Source organism: Bubalus kerabau, chromosome 14 (assembly GCF_029407905.1).
Source record: "Bubalus kerabau isolate K-KA32 ecotype Philippines breed swamp buffalo chromosome 14, PCC_UOA_SB_1v2, whole genome shotgun sequence".
Classification (NCBI taxonomy): domain Eukaryota; kingdom Metazoa; phylum Chordata; class Mammalia; order Artiodactyla; family Bovidae; genus Bubalus; species Bubalus kerabau.
The window spans coordinates 57145451-57160650 of record NC_073637.1 but is presented as its reverse complement, the minus strand read 5'-3'; the positions used below and the strand labels follow the sequence as shown (position 1 = coordinate 57160650).

The 15200-nt window shown below is 40.3% G+C and overlaps 1 protein-coding gene and 1 long non-coding RNA gene across 2 annotated transcripts in view; one reads left to right on the top strand and one right to left on the bottom strand.

Moving 5' to 3' along the window:
- Positions 1 to 15200, bottom strand: part of LOC129626948 (uncharacterized) — an 84854-nt gene that overhangs the window by 47595 nt on the left and 22059 nt on the right. The gene's annotated exons all lie outside the window — the stretch shown is intronic.
- PKHD1L1 (PKHD1 like 1) overlaps positions 1 to 15200 on the top strand; it is a 178619-nt gene that overhangs the window by 155842 nt on the left and 7577 nt on the right. Inside the window, exons 72-77 of the mRNA XM_055546412.1 lie at positions 1300 to 1435; positions 4442 to 4786; positions 10434 to 10585; positions 10981 to 11127; positions 11495 to 11648; positions 14159 to 14400. Of these exons, the coding sequence (XP_055402387.1) occupies positions 1300 to 1435; positions 4442 to 4786; positions 10434 to 10585; positions 10981 to 11127; positions 11495 to 11648; positions 14159 to 14400 (1176 nt within the window). The remainder of the gene's footprint in view (positions 1 to 1299; positions 1436 to 4441; positions 4787 to 10433; positions 10586 to 10980; positions 11128 to 11494; positions 11649 to 14158; positions 14401 to 15200) is intronic.

Here is a 15200-nt window from a genome sequence, read left to right as displayed (position 1 = left end):
AGCCGGAGTCCTCACAATGGTCTACAGGGCACCTGAAAATCTCCCGCATCCCTTAGCGCTCTGACTTCTCCAGCCATGCTGTGCCCCTTGCTATTCCTCACCACACCAGACATCTTACCCTCTGGGCCTGCATTTCCGACGATGGTAAGTCTGCCTGGAACATTCTACATTCTACTCCCAACTTCCTCAACTCTCATTCTCCTTTGTAGGCCTACCCTGACCACCCCTCCCTGCTGGCTCACCCAGTTAGTCAGACTCTGATCTACCTTTCCTTTCTTTTCTATGGCACTTCTCACCTTTTAACATGCTTCATACTCTAATTTTTTTTTATTTCTATTAGTTATTGTCTCTCTATTCTAGAATGTAAGCTCAAAGAGGGTGGGGACTTTTGAAAGTTCCTAAAATAGTGCCTGAATCAGACAGGGACTCAATTTTTTTAGTGAAAGAGAATATTTATGTGTAGCTTATTAGATTTCTTATAAATTCTGCCCCGCCTTTGCAAAAGCCAAGTCTCCTTACTTTATCTGATAGCATGAAATATGGGGAATGAACATGAACAATGACCCACAATAATCAGGATAGTTATTTTGACTGATTTTTTTTTTTTATCTTACTAACAAAATTTTCTCAGAGATGAGCAGTGTTTTCAACATTAAGTACCTAACTTTGTGTGGTTGCATTGTACAGAAGAGCACTGCTAATGCTCCCATTTTCCCTGCCCCTGGAATTGAAAGCCTGTGTTGAACGTCATTTTTTAAAGGAATTCTTTCTTTAATTTAGAGGTTGTCCTCTAGTATTTTTTCTTACATTGCATTCTTTCCTATGAATACGTGCATGCTCAATTGCTCAGTCATGTCTTACTCTTTGAGACCCTGCCGCCAGGCTTCTCTGTCCATGGGGCAGAGAATTTCCCAGGCAAGAATATTGGAGTGGGTTGCCATTTCCTTCTCCAGGGGATCTTCCTGACCCAGGGATCAAAACCAAGTCTCTTGCTTCTCCTGCATTGGCAGGCAGATTCTTTACCACTGCACCACATGGGAAGCCCTTTCCATGAATTCACACACACCTTGCATGTTTGCATGCATGCTGAGTCGCTTCAGTCATGTTCAACTCCTTGCGATCCCATGTTGAATGTAAATCTGTTTAAAGTTTTTAGTTTAATATTTACCCTAAATCCATAAAACTTTGTTTTAATATTCTATGGAAGGCATGTATAAAGGATATTTTCAAAGTGCTAAATTCTAAGTATTATGTTTCATTGTTCTCTTTACATGGAAACATGTTGTTTATTTTTAATAGGCTGTTCTGGTAGGAATTTTTTTCCCCACACGTCAGCGTTTGGATGTCTATGTGAACAATACACTGGTCTGCCCCCAAAACACAGTGTGGAACTCCCAACAGAAACATTGTGAACTTACTAGACAACTGTATACAGGTATTTGCTCAGAACATACAGCATACATTGTCTATGTACTTAATGGTGTATAAAATTCTTCATAGTGTTTCATTATTAATGTTTTTAGTTCCTTAGCCCTTGACAAATACAGAGAAAATAACTGTTTACCCACGGTCCACCACACACTAAGATGTGTTCATTTAGAACATGTGTGCCCTGAAAGATCCTTCCTGATGGAATTCGTATCTATCTGCACACCTGCAGATAAAAGTCTGTGTGTACCATGGCTGAACATTTATGTGCTACACTTTTAGTTCAGTTATTCCTGCGTACAGAAGAGCTTTCACTTAGAATTTTTGCCCTGTTTGCTTCACTTCTCTTTCGTAGAGGTTAGAACCTAACTTCATTGGTAGTCACCAGAAGTATTGCCGAGAAAGCATAACAGCAGCTGAACATTGTGAAGTAAACATGTGAAATAAACTCTGGATTTAAAGGAAATATATGAAAGAAGCTGACTTGCGCATTTACCAGTGTTGCAAAACTGGGATTTATCTCTGCTCCTGGAAGTTTTTTTGTTAAACAGGGTCCTAATAAGCCCAGTCCACTCCTTTCCACATGTGCTACTTACCATCATATTTTTGTTGCACCCCCTAATCCTGGTTCATGATTACATCAATGTGTGCTGTAGATCATAATAAAAGCTAGACAGGAGAGTATGAATGAACAACCCATAATCATTACTGTCTATGAAGCAAGTCCTACTTCTACTAATATGAATAGCTGCTATTTCCAGAGACATTGCTATGTGTCAGGCACTGTGCTAAGTGCTTTGTATATAATAACTCGATGTTCCTATGTCCTAATAATAACCCTCTGAGGTAGGCACAGATGAGTAAACTGAGACACAGGGCGATGAAGTAATCTGCCAAGGTCTCTGTCCTAGCTCAGGCTGCCATAACAAAACACCATAAACTAGATGGCTTAAAAACAGAAATTTATTTTTTTAGTATTCCGGAGGCTGTGAGATCAGATACCATTATGGTCTGGTTCTGAATACTTGCAGATGGCTGCCTTCTCACTGTAATCTCAGGTGCCAGGGAGGGGCTGGGGAGAGAGCGTGAGCTCTCTGGTGTCCCTTCTTATAAGGGCCTTAATTCATCATGAAGTCCCCACCCTCACTTCATCTGAACCTAATTACTTCACAAAGGCTTCATCTCGAAATCCTGTCACATTGTGGGTTATGGCTACCGTAGGTGAATTTGAGTGGGGGGACACAATTCAGTCCAGAGCAATATCAAAGCTGGAGGGGCAGAGCAAGGTACTGAACACATAGAGTCTAGCTCTATAACCCACGCTCTTTGTTATGCTCCTTGGCCTCCTTGTAAACCAGGAGAGTCAGTGTTATTTTTAGACACAAATGATTGCACCTATTTGCAGCTTAATTTTTATAAATGTTAACTCTTTTTAAAAAAAAAAAAAAAAGACAATACTTTTGATACAAAGTACTCTATCATTCAAGTCAAGAAAATAGAATATCAACAGGTAGAATTTAATAAATTGGTTACAGGGAATTGATTACAGAAGTCTGCAAAACAGTACCACCACCGCCCTTTTAGAAAATTTTTTTCTGAAATAGCATTGTTTTTAGACAAACATTTTGCTTTGACACTTAGAATGAGAATAATATCCTATTATGACTGTACATATCGCTTTGCTGCTGCTGCTGCTGCTAAGTCGCTTCAGTCGTGTCCGACTCTGTGCGACCCCATAGACGGCAGCCCACCAGGCTCCCCCGTCCCTGGGATTCTCCAGACAACAACACTGGAGTGGGTTGCCATTTCCTTCTCCAATGCAGGAAAGTGAAAAGTAAAAGTGAAGTCGCTCACTCGTGTCCAACTCTTTGCAACCCCATGGACTGCAGCCTACCAGGCTCCTCCATCCATGGGATTTTCCAGGCAAGAGTACTGGAGTGGGGTGCCACTGCCTTCTCCGACATATCTCTTTAGGTTGCCCAAAATGTGAAGACATGAGAAAGTTACCTAGAATAAGTGATATATGCATCTCTAATGGTAGCTTGAGAACAGCTTCAATTTATAATACAAAAGCACATGCTTCAGATTCATGGAATGTTTACGCCAAATGGCAAGTAGATGTTCAAAAATATAAAGTAATAATGAAATGCCTTCTTAATGCCATTGCTATGAATGTCTGTTAGTAAGAAATAATCTCTTTTTTCTAAGATTCTAATTTCTTTTCCTCAGTATGCCCCACTATGAAATGTGGTAAGAAGCTTCATATCACATTCCAGTATTATACAGTCAGACTTTGTGTTCAATATGTGTTAGTGGATTTATTACTTCTTGGACATTGTTTATACTATGCCCTAAAATCACATATATACTTATTCATTACATATATAGGTATATATAATCTCAATCACTTACAAAAATTCAGTGCCCTAGAAGAATTTGTTTTGCATTAACTAAAGGGTTTTCAGTCTGAAATGTAAACTTGTGTTATTGATGTGAGATCCTTCTGAGATGTTTTCATATAAACTTCATTTATAGTATATACTTTTGTCCTTAGTAAAAATAGAAGCACTGAATCATCAATTTTCCTTAAGAGCTGGTATAAAGCACTGCATAAACTAAATGGCTATTAAAGTTAAATTTACATTTTTTAATTACAAAATGCCTTTAGTCATGGCTTTAAAATTCTGAAAATATAAAGAGTATTATAAGTACAACATAGATTTCTAGTTTATAATTAGATTTTATTTCTCATTAGTTTGTCTATAGCTAGTTGTTTTTTATACTAAATCTAATATATAATGATTATTAATAGTATTATTTTAAAAATTGACTAATTTTGCACCTCAGTTCTATAAATGTTTTTGCTTTTAATATGCACATTTTCCTGTAAAAGAATGATAATATTGAACTTTTTCAGAATTTCGTACATTTAAACAAATATTAAATACTGCATGGTAATTATGATAATATAAATAGATGTAACTGTGCTGTTTTGGCTTTTTTTCCTTTGTAGAGCAATTACTTCCTAACCTGAATTCCACTGTCCCTGGTGAAAACTACTTTGATAGAACCTACCAGATGCTTTACCTTTTGGTTAAAGGAACTATGCCTGTGGAAGTTCACACCACTGCAGTCGTATTTGTCTCTTTCCAATTACCTGCTGTAACAGAGGATGACTTTTATAGCTCTCAGAATCTGGTTAGAAATCTTGCTTTGTTCCTAAAGATACCAAGTGACAAAATCCGTGTCAGCAAAGTAATACGAGGGGAGAGCCTGCGGAGGAAGAGATCCATGGAGCTCACAGTTGAACTGGAGATTGGTGATCCTCCCCCTCAGTTCATAACCAATGACACCGCAGGTATGAAAAGTAGACACTTGAGAAAGGGTAATGTCATTACCAAAACCGCATCCACAAATAACACTATTGAGGCTTGGTAAGCCAGGCTCAGGAAATCTCACCAACCCCAACATCCTGAACCCTCTAAGGACCTGGAAACCCTTTTCTCTGCTCTACTCATTATGAAGAAACTCCAACCTCTATTTTGTTATTGTAGCAATTAATTACTTCCATAATAGGATTTGACCTAACGTAAGATCCAAAAAATGACCTAAGGAAGTGACCTTATAGTTGAGAGATTCAGGATGAAAAGAGTTGGTCAATGAATGAAAAGAGTTGGTCAAAGTGGGTGGTAAGAATACTGGAGCTGAGGAAATAGGTAGTGAGAGTTTGGTCCAATTGAAGAACTGGAAAGGACCCAGAAGATCTGCAGCAGAAGGCTCCAGGAAGAACAAGCTGCTGGAGACGAGGTTGAGAGGTAGACAGGTGCTAGATCATGGGAAACCGAAAGAGGTTCTGCTCTTTGTAAGCCCAGAAAAAGGACAGTAGGTGTCTTCCTAAGGGAGATAAATAAACCCTTGGAGATTCTGAGAGGTGGAGTAGTAGGATGGATTTCTAAAGTCATCTATTTGCCCTAATAAGCGCAAATGTGCAAGAATATGTCCTGTCTTTCATTTCTGTGAATGACCTAATCAGCCTTACTAGCCATCACCCCTTTCTCTGACACTCACTCACTATACCATATTTTCTAGGTATCAGAGATAAAAATAAGCTCAGCTATTCTGCCAGAGGTAACTTTGGTGGCTTAAATTATGGTTTCTTTAGGCTGACTCTGGTTGAGCATTTGGGTAAATGTTCAAACCTTCAGATTTTGTTCCTCCATCTTTTCAAGTTGGTATCTGAATGACAAGGGACTTTCTTGACCTCAGACCCTCACGTTGCCCTCTTGTCCTCATAGTTTCTGTGACAGGGTGGGTGGTCTTCTCTGCTCTGCCCAAACCTCTCTGGTGCAACTGAACTTTCCTGGCCTCTTGACATGCAATCACATTCTCAGCTGTAATTCCATGCCGTTGTCTCTGGTGGTCAAGCCAAGTGTCTAGGCATATGCGTCTCCAAGAGGATGAGATATGGGTCTTTGTAGGAGGAATATTAGCATCCAGCTTAAACTTCAAGTCCCTTTACTTGTACAAGTCCTGGGATGGGCTTTGACTTTCAAGGCCCTGGAAGAATGGTCCACTTAATAATGTGGTCAAATAATTGACTATTATAAAAGTTGTACAAATAATACTTATTCTTAAAGAGAGTCTCCATGTTGTATAAATTTCAGACTCAGAAAATCCTCATCTACCCGATTCCTGTTAAGCATCTTCTTCATTCAACTCCCAGGCTCTCTTATGTGTCCACTTAGGTACTGAGTGTTCTCATCTTCTGCCACCAGGGTCATCACTGATTTCCCCAGGCGGTTTGCTTCTGAGCTTTAACCCCATGCACCAGCCATGTTGCTCTTCTGGAATTCTACCAGTTAGGCAGGCAAAAGCTTTCTCCCTTGTGGGGATCAGCCTGTGGAAAGGTTTGCATGAATGGAAGAAAGTGCTAATCAGCTCTCTGTTGAAAGAAGTAGGAAGCACAGGCTTGTGTTTGCAGCCAGATCTTCCATTGGACTTCCCTGGTGGCTCAGCTGGTAAAGAATCCACCTGCAGTGTGGGAGACCTGGGTTCAATCCCTGGGTTGAGAAGATCCCCAGGAATAGGGAATGGCTATCCACTCCAGTATTCTGGTCTGGAGAATTCCATAGACTGTATAGTCCATGGAGTCGCGAAGAGTCAGACACAACTGAGTGATTTTCACTCTATGCCCAGTCATAGGTAACTCTTCTTCAGCCTTGGGTTTCCTTATATCTACAGGGTGAGGGCTTTGGGATCAACATAGTCTCTAATTTAGTCTAGGAGTTGCATCAGGTTCAGATACAGGTCTGTGTATATAGATTGTTCACTGACTCTAAAAAATTCCCTGGTAAGCCTTTACATGTATTGAAGTCCAGTACTTACTACACTAGCCACTCTAATGTCAAAAAAAAAAAAAAAAAAGTGATTTATTTCCTGTATGTAATCTAAATTGCTTCACATACAACCTCTCCTACCCTCCAGTCTCTTAAAGCAGTTTTATCTTGCTAGCCAGATTTAGATATAAATTTGGATATTTATATACCCAGATATAAGTACACTGCAGTTTAAGAACATGGAAATAGGGGCAGGAGGAAAAATAGGCTAACGGCTTGTTTCTAAGACTTAAACTGAATTAGGGTTTGAGGTCTCAAGGAAAGCCCTATAACCTGGCAAGGAGTGACATCACAGCAAAATTTTGCAAAGTGGCAAGAAAGATATGCATGGAGTAACACTTCTGGCCCCTCACAGCCTTCACAAAATGTTAGGACATGTATAAGTTTCCAGATGTCCTAGAAAGTGGTTGCTTAAGTACTGAGGGGACCTCTGGACAAAGAGTCGTGTCAGGAAAACAGCTCTTCAAGTGAAAGTCTTTGGTTTCTAGCTGGCAGTCAGCAGAAATCGATGCCTTCACATGTCAGATGGTCAGAGAGAACCTGTTAACCATGCCAACAGGTCAGATGTGCCACCCTGCACCAAAAACCACTGAGGAGAGATGGGAGTAGCAGTGTATGGATGTGAAGCACCTTTGTACAGCTGGCATGAGGTCACGTGGCATACCCAGAAAGCCATCTTGTAGGAGCGTGTGTGGGTGGGGAGAGTCTCAAAGACTGCCATTTATCCCGAAGAGACTGAATCAACCAAAAGAGGCCTTTAAAATGGACAGGGACTAAAAATACCCAAGACTGTGATTTTCAGTGTCACATGAGACCTTCTGCCCTAGAGTACTGCCTGAGCACACTAAGCTTGAGGGCCTAGCCTTCATGGAAGAAACTCAGTGACTAAAGCCCTCAAGGCATGAGTCTGGATTAGGAAGGTGCTAGAGATGTAGGAAGAGTACACCAAGACACTGGCTGTGGTTGTGGTTGTTGTTGTTGTTTTATTTTTTGTTTCTTTTTTATTGGAATATAATTGATTTTACAATGTTGTGTTAGTTCCTGCTGTACAACATCACGAATCAGCCATTGTTGTTGTTCAGTCGTCCAGTCGTGTCCAACTCTTTGCGACCCCATAGAGTGCAGCATGCCAGGCCTCCGTGTCCATCACCATCTCCCAGAGTTTGCCCAATTTCATGTCCATTGCATCAGTGATAGCACCCAGCCATCTCTTCCTCTGATGCTTTCCCAGCATCAGGGACTTTTCCAATGAGTCAACTGTTTACACCAGGTGACCAAAATACTGGCGCTTCAGCTTCAGCATCAGTCCTTCCAATAAGTATTCAGAGTTGATTTCCCTTAATATTGACTGGTTTGATCTCTTTGCTGTCCAAGGGACACTCAGGAGTCTTCTCCAGCACCACAGTTCAAAGGCATCAATTCTTTGGCCTTCTGCCTTCTTTACAGTCCAGCTCTCACAACAGTACATGACCACTGGGAAGACAATAGCCTTGAGTATATGGACCTTTGACAGGAGAGTAATGTATCTGCTTTTCAACACACTGTCTAGGTTTATCATAGCTTTCCTGCCAAGAAGCTAACGTCTTCTGATTTCATGGCTGCAGACACCGTCTGCAGTGATTTTAGAGCCCAAGAAGAGGAAATCTGTCACTAGCTCCACCTTTTCCCCTTCTATATGCATGAAGTAATGGTATTGGATGACATAATCTTAGTTTTTTTAATGTTTAGTTTTAAGCCAGCTTTTTCATTCTCCTCCTTCACTCTCATCAAGAGGCTCTTCAGTTCCTCTTCACTTTCTGCCATTAGAGTGGCATCATCCACACAGGTGAGGTCGTTGATATTTCTCCCACCTATCCTGATTCCAGCTTGTAACTCATCCAGCTCAGCATTTCTCATGACGTGCTCAGTGTATATGTTAAATAAACACGGTGACAGCAGACAGCCCTATTGTACTGCTTTCTCAATCCTGAACCAATCAACTGTTCCATACAGGGTTCTAACTGTTGCTTCTTGACCTGCATACAGGTTTCTCAGGAGACAGGTAAGATGGTTGGTATCCCCATCTCTTTAAGAGTTTTCCACAATATTTTATGATCCACACAGTCAAAGGCTTTAGTGTAGTTGATAAAAGAGAGGTAGATGTTTTTCTGGAATTTCCTTTCTTTCTCTATGAACTAACAAATGTTGGCAATTTAAATCTCTGGTTCCTCTGCCTTTTCTAAACCCAGCTTGTATGTCTGGAAGTTCTTGGTTCTCATAATGCTGAAGCCTAGCATGCAAAATTTTAAGCATGACCTGATTAGATGATTAAGCAGGTTCTGATTAGAGATAAGGCAATTGTCCGATGATTAGGTCATTCTTTAATACTGCCCTAAGGAGGGGATACATATGTGTATAAGTGTATATATATCCCCTCCTTCTTGAGCCCCCCTCCCACTCTCCCATTCCACCCATCTAAGTTATCACAGTTTCAGCCCTCTAGGTCATCTCAGAGCACTGAGCTGAGCTCCCTGTGCTGTATGACAACTTCCCACTAGCTGTTTTACACATGGTAGGGTATATATGCCAGTGATACTCTCTCAGTTCATCCCACCCTCCTTCTCCCACTATGTCCACAGGGTCCATTCTCTACGTCTGTGTCTCTGTTTCTGCCCTGCAAATAGGTTCATCAGTACCATTTTTCTAGATTCCATATATATGCACTAATGTACAGTGTTTGTTTGTCTCTTTCTGATGGGCTTCACTCTGTAGTTGTTTCTTAAATGATCGCTCTGACTGCAGTGTGTAGAACAGAATGCAAGAGGGAGAGAATGGATGCCAGGAAGCCAGTTTGAAAGCTGTTTTCGTATCTCTGCTGCTGATGGGTTAACTAGGATTTGGGCAATGGAGTCAGAGAGATTTCGAAATGGAGAACTGATTATATGGTGTGGGGGAGAGGTGAAGGAGAAGAAGGGCTCAAGAGAGAGTTCCAGGCTTCTCTGATAAGAGGTGCCACTTCACAAGGTAAAGAGCCTTAGCGGGGGAAGTAGGTTTACAAGGAACTGCAAAGCTAGAAAAAGGGAATAGAAACTACCTACAGTGTCAGAATTAACCTTGAAAATCATCAATGTCCAGAGCAAGGAACATTTTTGTTAGTAATTTAATGGTAATGTTAGCCACTCATTAATATATACTATAAATTCAATGATGCTAATTATCTCCTTCCATTCTGCAATGAACACTCTATTTTTTTAAAAAGTAATATTTAATGATAGACATACATGAGAGTGCTTCACTTCTAAACAAAGAATGACATAGGAAAGTATTAAATTAAGAAACATTTTTCCCTGCATGCTCTCACTCATTTTTCTTGAAATTATATTATCACCTTTGTTTTGTCTTTTTTTCTTTAATTCTAGCTAAATATATATATATTCTACAGAGTTTTTTATTTTCCTGACCTCCTTAGTATGACTTTGTCATGTTTAGCTCAGGTATGGTTAGAAAGCTGTAGAATTCTCTGATGTGGATGGAGCGAGTGGCACAAACAGAAACTGAAGCGGAATATTCTCACATGTTCTCCCTGTTCCATATTCTTACAGTCCACGTGTCATAACACTTTCCTCATAGGTCAGATGCAGTTACCTGAACTCCAAGAAATTGCTGGTTCTCTTGGACAAGCTGTAATTTTAGGAAAAACCAATAGTATCCTTGGATTTAATGTCTCTTCCATGTCTATTACCGATCCTATCCCCAGCCCCAGTGATTCTGGCTGGGCTAAGGTAAGAAAATGCAACTAGAAAGATGCATTTTGCTATTTAAAACATTGTTTCTTTCTTATTTTAACTGTTCTTCTATTTCAGTACAGTAATTTAGAGAGCATGTCTTTCTAATTGTTGCCTTTTTTTTTTTACAGTATTGCCAAAATCATAAAGTAGTTGAAAAAGGAGTGTATCTTCTAAAAAAATATTTATTGGTGTAAAATATGCTTTACTTTGATTATTTACAACAGTGCTTCATGAATATGCTCTAGAGGAAATATTGTAATAATATTGACTTCACACCTTGAACATACTTTTAACAATGAACGTTAAACACTTAGCCTGGCTAAGACGAGTTTGCTACTGAATGTAGTCGATCATGTGATAACCAGTCTATCGTTCATGACCATTCACAGGTGGCTGCCCAACCGGTTGGAAGGCTTTCATTTCCTGTTCATCATGTGGCCCTTGTGACTTCGCTCTCAGTGGTCACTCAGCCGGTGGCCACACAGCTGGGACAGCCATTTTCTCAACAGCCTTCAGTAAAGGCAGAAGATGCCGATGTAAGTTATAACTCAGAGATTTCTTTAAGTGGAAGAATGAAGTTATCAATTCTGGAGGGTGAGCCAACTTCACTAATCCCGGTACACTGGCAAACTGGGAATGGCACTGCCTCTTCAACTTTGGACTGTTATCTATGAATATCGTCTTGTATGTTTTAAAAATGTGCCTTCTCTGTGAACTTGCTCCACAGCTTGTTATTTGAACTCTTTGTGTAGGAAAAGGAGCTTCTGTAGATTTAAAATTTGAAATGAGACATTTAAAAAGATAAAGTTCCATATATCTCTTTTTTTTTTTTTTTTTTAGAAAAAAAAAAAAAAGCATGGTAACAGGCCAGTTGTTGTAATGCTCTACTCTTTTTTTCTTTAGGGTAATTGTGTATCAGTTGGGATTACTGCACTGGCTTTGAAGGCTGTACTAAAGGACTCCAATAATAACCAAATCAGTGGACTTAGTGGAAATACAACAATTCCGTTTAGCAGCTGTTGGGCCAACTACACAGATCTTACTCTTCTTAGAACAGGTGAGTGTACTATTTTTGATCCTCACATGTATACCCATAAATAAGGATAATTATAATTTCCTTTTAATGAACAAAGCGGTCTGTACTACTCTGCTCAATAAATTATAGAAATCAGAATGTCTAGCTTACAAAAATATATCTAATATGCAAAACAAGGTGAAAAATAAAATAAGCAATTAAGGGAATTAAAACAGGTAATTTGAGGATGTAAATCAAAATTATATCATGATTCATATTTTCTTCCTTATCCATGTGTAATTTTTCTACATCGTCTATGTAAAAATTACATATTACATGTATAGTAAGAAAATTTAATATATAGAGTTTTCAGTTCAAGAAAAGAAAGGGTAAGATAGTATCAGGTAATTTTAATGGCCCATGCTGGAGTTCAGAGTTGGGCTGGAAAGTGGGTTCTAGTCTTTCTATAAGCCAAGGAGAAAACATGAGCGTTTTCATGATTCATAGCTCTCTAAAGATGAAACAGTCGCTCTGATGAATTACAATTTGCTCTGAGACCAGAACAGATGTCTCCTGTGAGTTCTCATGAAGTATACTCATGATCTCTTCAACATGGTTAGAGTAAATATAGTCACAACTCCCACAGTGAGGTTTCTTATATTATTTCCATGTGGACTGATGGCATAGCTTCAACTGGTAAAAGCCTTTCTACCATGGCAAAAATGATACATCCAAAAAGTAGGTCTCTAGTGATGATAGATGAATCAATGTCAAAAGGAAGGAAATAGACTCTCTGTACTGGAGACAGACCAGCATTACTCTGTTTACCTCAACCCAGGGCTCATTTAGGACCTTTATAAGCCCTAACTCCTGAAAAAGTTTTATCTTAGCCCTAACTCTCCTCACCAATCTTATTTCAAACATACACATACTAAAAGTCAGAATAAAAGCCACAATAGGGCTTTCCTGGTGGCTCAGTGGTAAAGAATCCATGTGCCCGTGCAGGAGATGGGTTTGATCCCTGATCCGGGAAGATTTCACATGCCACAAAACAACTAAGCCTGAGCTTTAGAGCCCATGCTCTGCAACAAGAGAAGCCACCACAATAAGAAACCCTTGCACTGCAATTAGAGAGTTGCCCCTGCTCAGCACAGCAATGAAAACCCAACACAGCCAAAAATAAATTCTCTTTAAAAAAAATAAAAATAAAAAAATAAAGAGTAAAATAAGTTAAAGAAATTCTAACAATAATCTGGATTTTTTTTTTTCATAAGACCTAAATATCAAAAGCTAAAATCATTCCAAAACAGAGAAACTTGATCTTCCTACTGGGCAGCAATATCTCAACCTAGAGTTTTATGGAAATCCAGTGGCAATGAGTTCAACATTGTGCCCTGGGGCAAGAGCCTGCAGTGTCCTATAAGCTCTAACAGTCAGCCTAAATGATGAGCTATGAGGCACTTGACAAGAACCCCCTCTGAAAGAAGGTTGCCCACCTCCCTGGGAAGGTAGACTCAGAAGGTGCCCAGTGGCAAAGACCCAACCTGAGGATCAAGGTCTTCATAGTACCATTTTCAAAGTCAGTGTTCCAAAGTAACTGGGATCACTAGAGTGCTGAAGCAATAATGTAGATTTTGACACTTTTCATGATAACAAAATAGTGCTCTCCTTTTATCCAGTAAATTTTCCTTTAGAGTTCAAAGCTTCCCTTGGAGTGTCTATCTGTTATTTCTAATTCTCTTCCTCCCTCCCTCCCTTCCTCCTTTCTTCCTTATTTCTTGCTTTCTTTTTTCCCGTAAGTGTAGGCTTTCAGTTCCCTGCTTGTGTACAGTAAGGAAGGTCAAATATAGTCATCTCTTCATGATTTTTAGATCAGTTAGCCAGTTTGTAGATTAACCACTGTAAAACTGTACAAACAACAAAGCGTATGCAAGAAAAGTGATTAAGTGTCTTTCCATTGCTCCTTGGTCAAGTGTACAATGATCAGACAAGGCTCGGCACCCTCAGCTCTCTTCCATACTGTCCTTTGTTTCTAACAGCCAGTCCTGGGCACTAGGAGAGAACCCCTAAGAAGTAGGTATTGATGGTCCAGAAGGAAAATCTATCCAGAGTCCTCCTGTCCATAGCTGATGAGCAGATAGAAGTGAACGTATTAGTCGCTCAGTTCTGTCTGACTCTTTGTGACTCCATGGACTGTAGCCCTCCAGGCTCCTCTGTCCATGGAATTCTCCAGGCAGGAATACTAGAGTGGGTAGCCAATCCCTTCTCCAGGGGATTTTCCTGACCCAGAGATTGAACCTGGGTTTTCTGCACTGCAGGTGGATTCCTGACCATCTGAGCCACCAGGGAAGTTAACTATGGCAAATAGAACACTTCTGACTCTGAGACCCTCTCTACCATTGTTTATACTTCAGTTCATTTGACTCAGTTTCCAAAAGTACTTCATTAGGGGTTATACAGTATTTGTAAGTTGATGAAAACCCAGTTGGAAGTGTATGACAACAAACAGATAATAAAAGGAAGTCAAACACTGCTTATTTTTTCCCCCCCAGGAGAAAATTTTAAGATTGAATTTATCCTGGATGAGTTTGTTCGGGTGGAGTCCCGGCCTCTCGGCCTGGCTTCGCAGTCTGTCTCCAGCCCGGGCAGTAGCAGCAGCGGCAGCAGCAACAGCAAAGCGTCCACTGTGGGTACAGCTGCCCAGATAGTGACTACAGTGATAAGCTGTCTGCTGGGAAGAGTGTTGCTCTTGGAAATATTTATGACTGCAGTTTTGACATTGAACGTACTCTAGGTAAGCACGGTACATGCTGTTTGTCTCCACGTACTAAAGTATCAGAAAATGTTTACTGAAGAAAGACCGCAGCATGGCACCGCTATGGTCACAAAGAGTCTCGGCCATTAAGGAAGTTGTTGTTCAGCTGCTCAGTCGTGTCTGACTCTTGGTGACCCCATGGACAGTTGCACCCCAGGCTTCCCTGTTCTTCACCATCTCCTGGAGTTTGCTGAAACTCGTGTCTGTTGTGTCCATGATTCCATCTAACCACCTCATCCTCTGTTGATACAGCTAGTGAATTGAATTTGGTACTCAAAACTGAGAAGTACACTTTTCTTTCCTTCTTTGTTCTCCTTAATTAGTAATTGTTATTGTGGTTCAGCTGCCCAGTCATGTCCAACTCTTTGCCACCCCATGGACTGCAGAAACTCGTGTCTGTTGTGTCCATGATGCCGTCCCACCATCTCGCCCTCTGTTGCCCCCTTCTCCTCCTGCCCTCAATCTTTCCAAGCATCAGGATCTTTTCCGATGAGTCAGCTCTTTGCATCAGGTAACCAAAGTATTGGAGTTTCAGCTTTAGCATCAGTCCTTCCAGTGAATATTCAGGGTTGATTTCCTTTAGGATTGACTGGTTTGATCTCCTTGCTGTCCAAGGGAGTGATAGCTTCAAATGTAAAGACAAAACCACCCTGTGGAAATGTTATTCCATTATATGATGGGGTATAAGAATGTGGGGAGTGAGAAGTTCAGGTTACGTCAGTATTCTTTCAGTTACAAGGTACAGAAGCTCAGCTCCACTTGGTTTGGACAATAAAGTG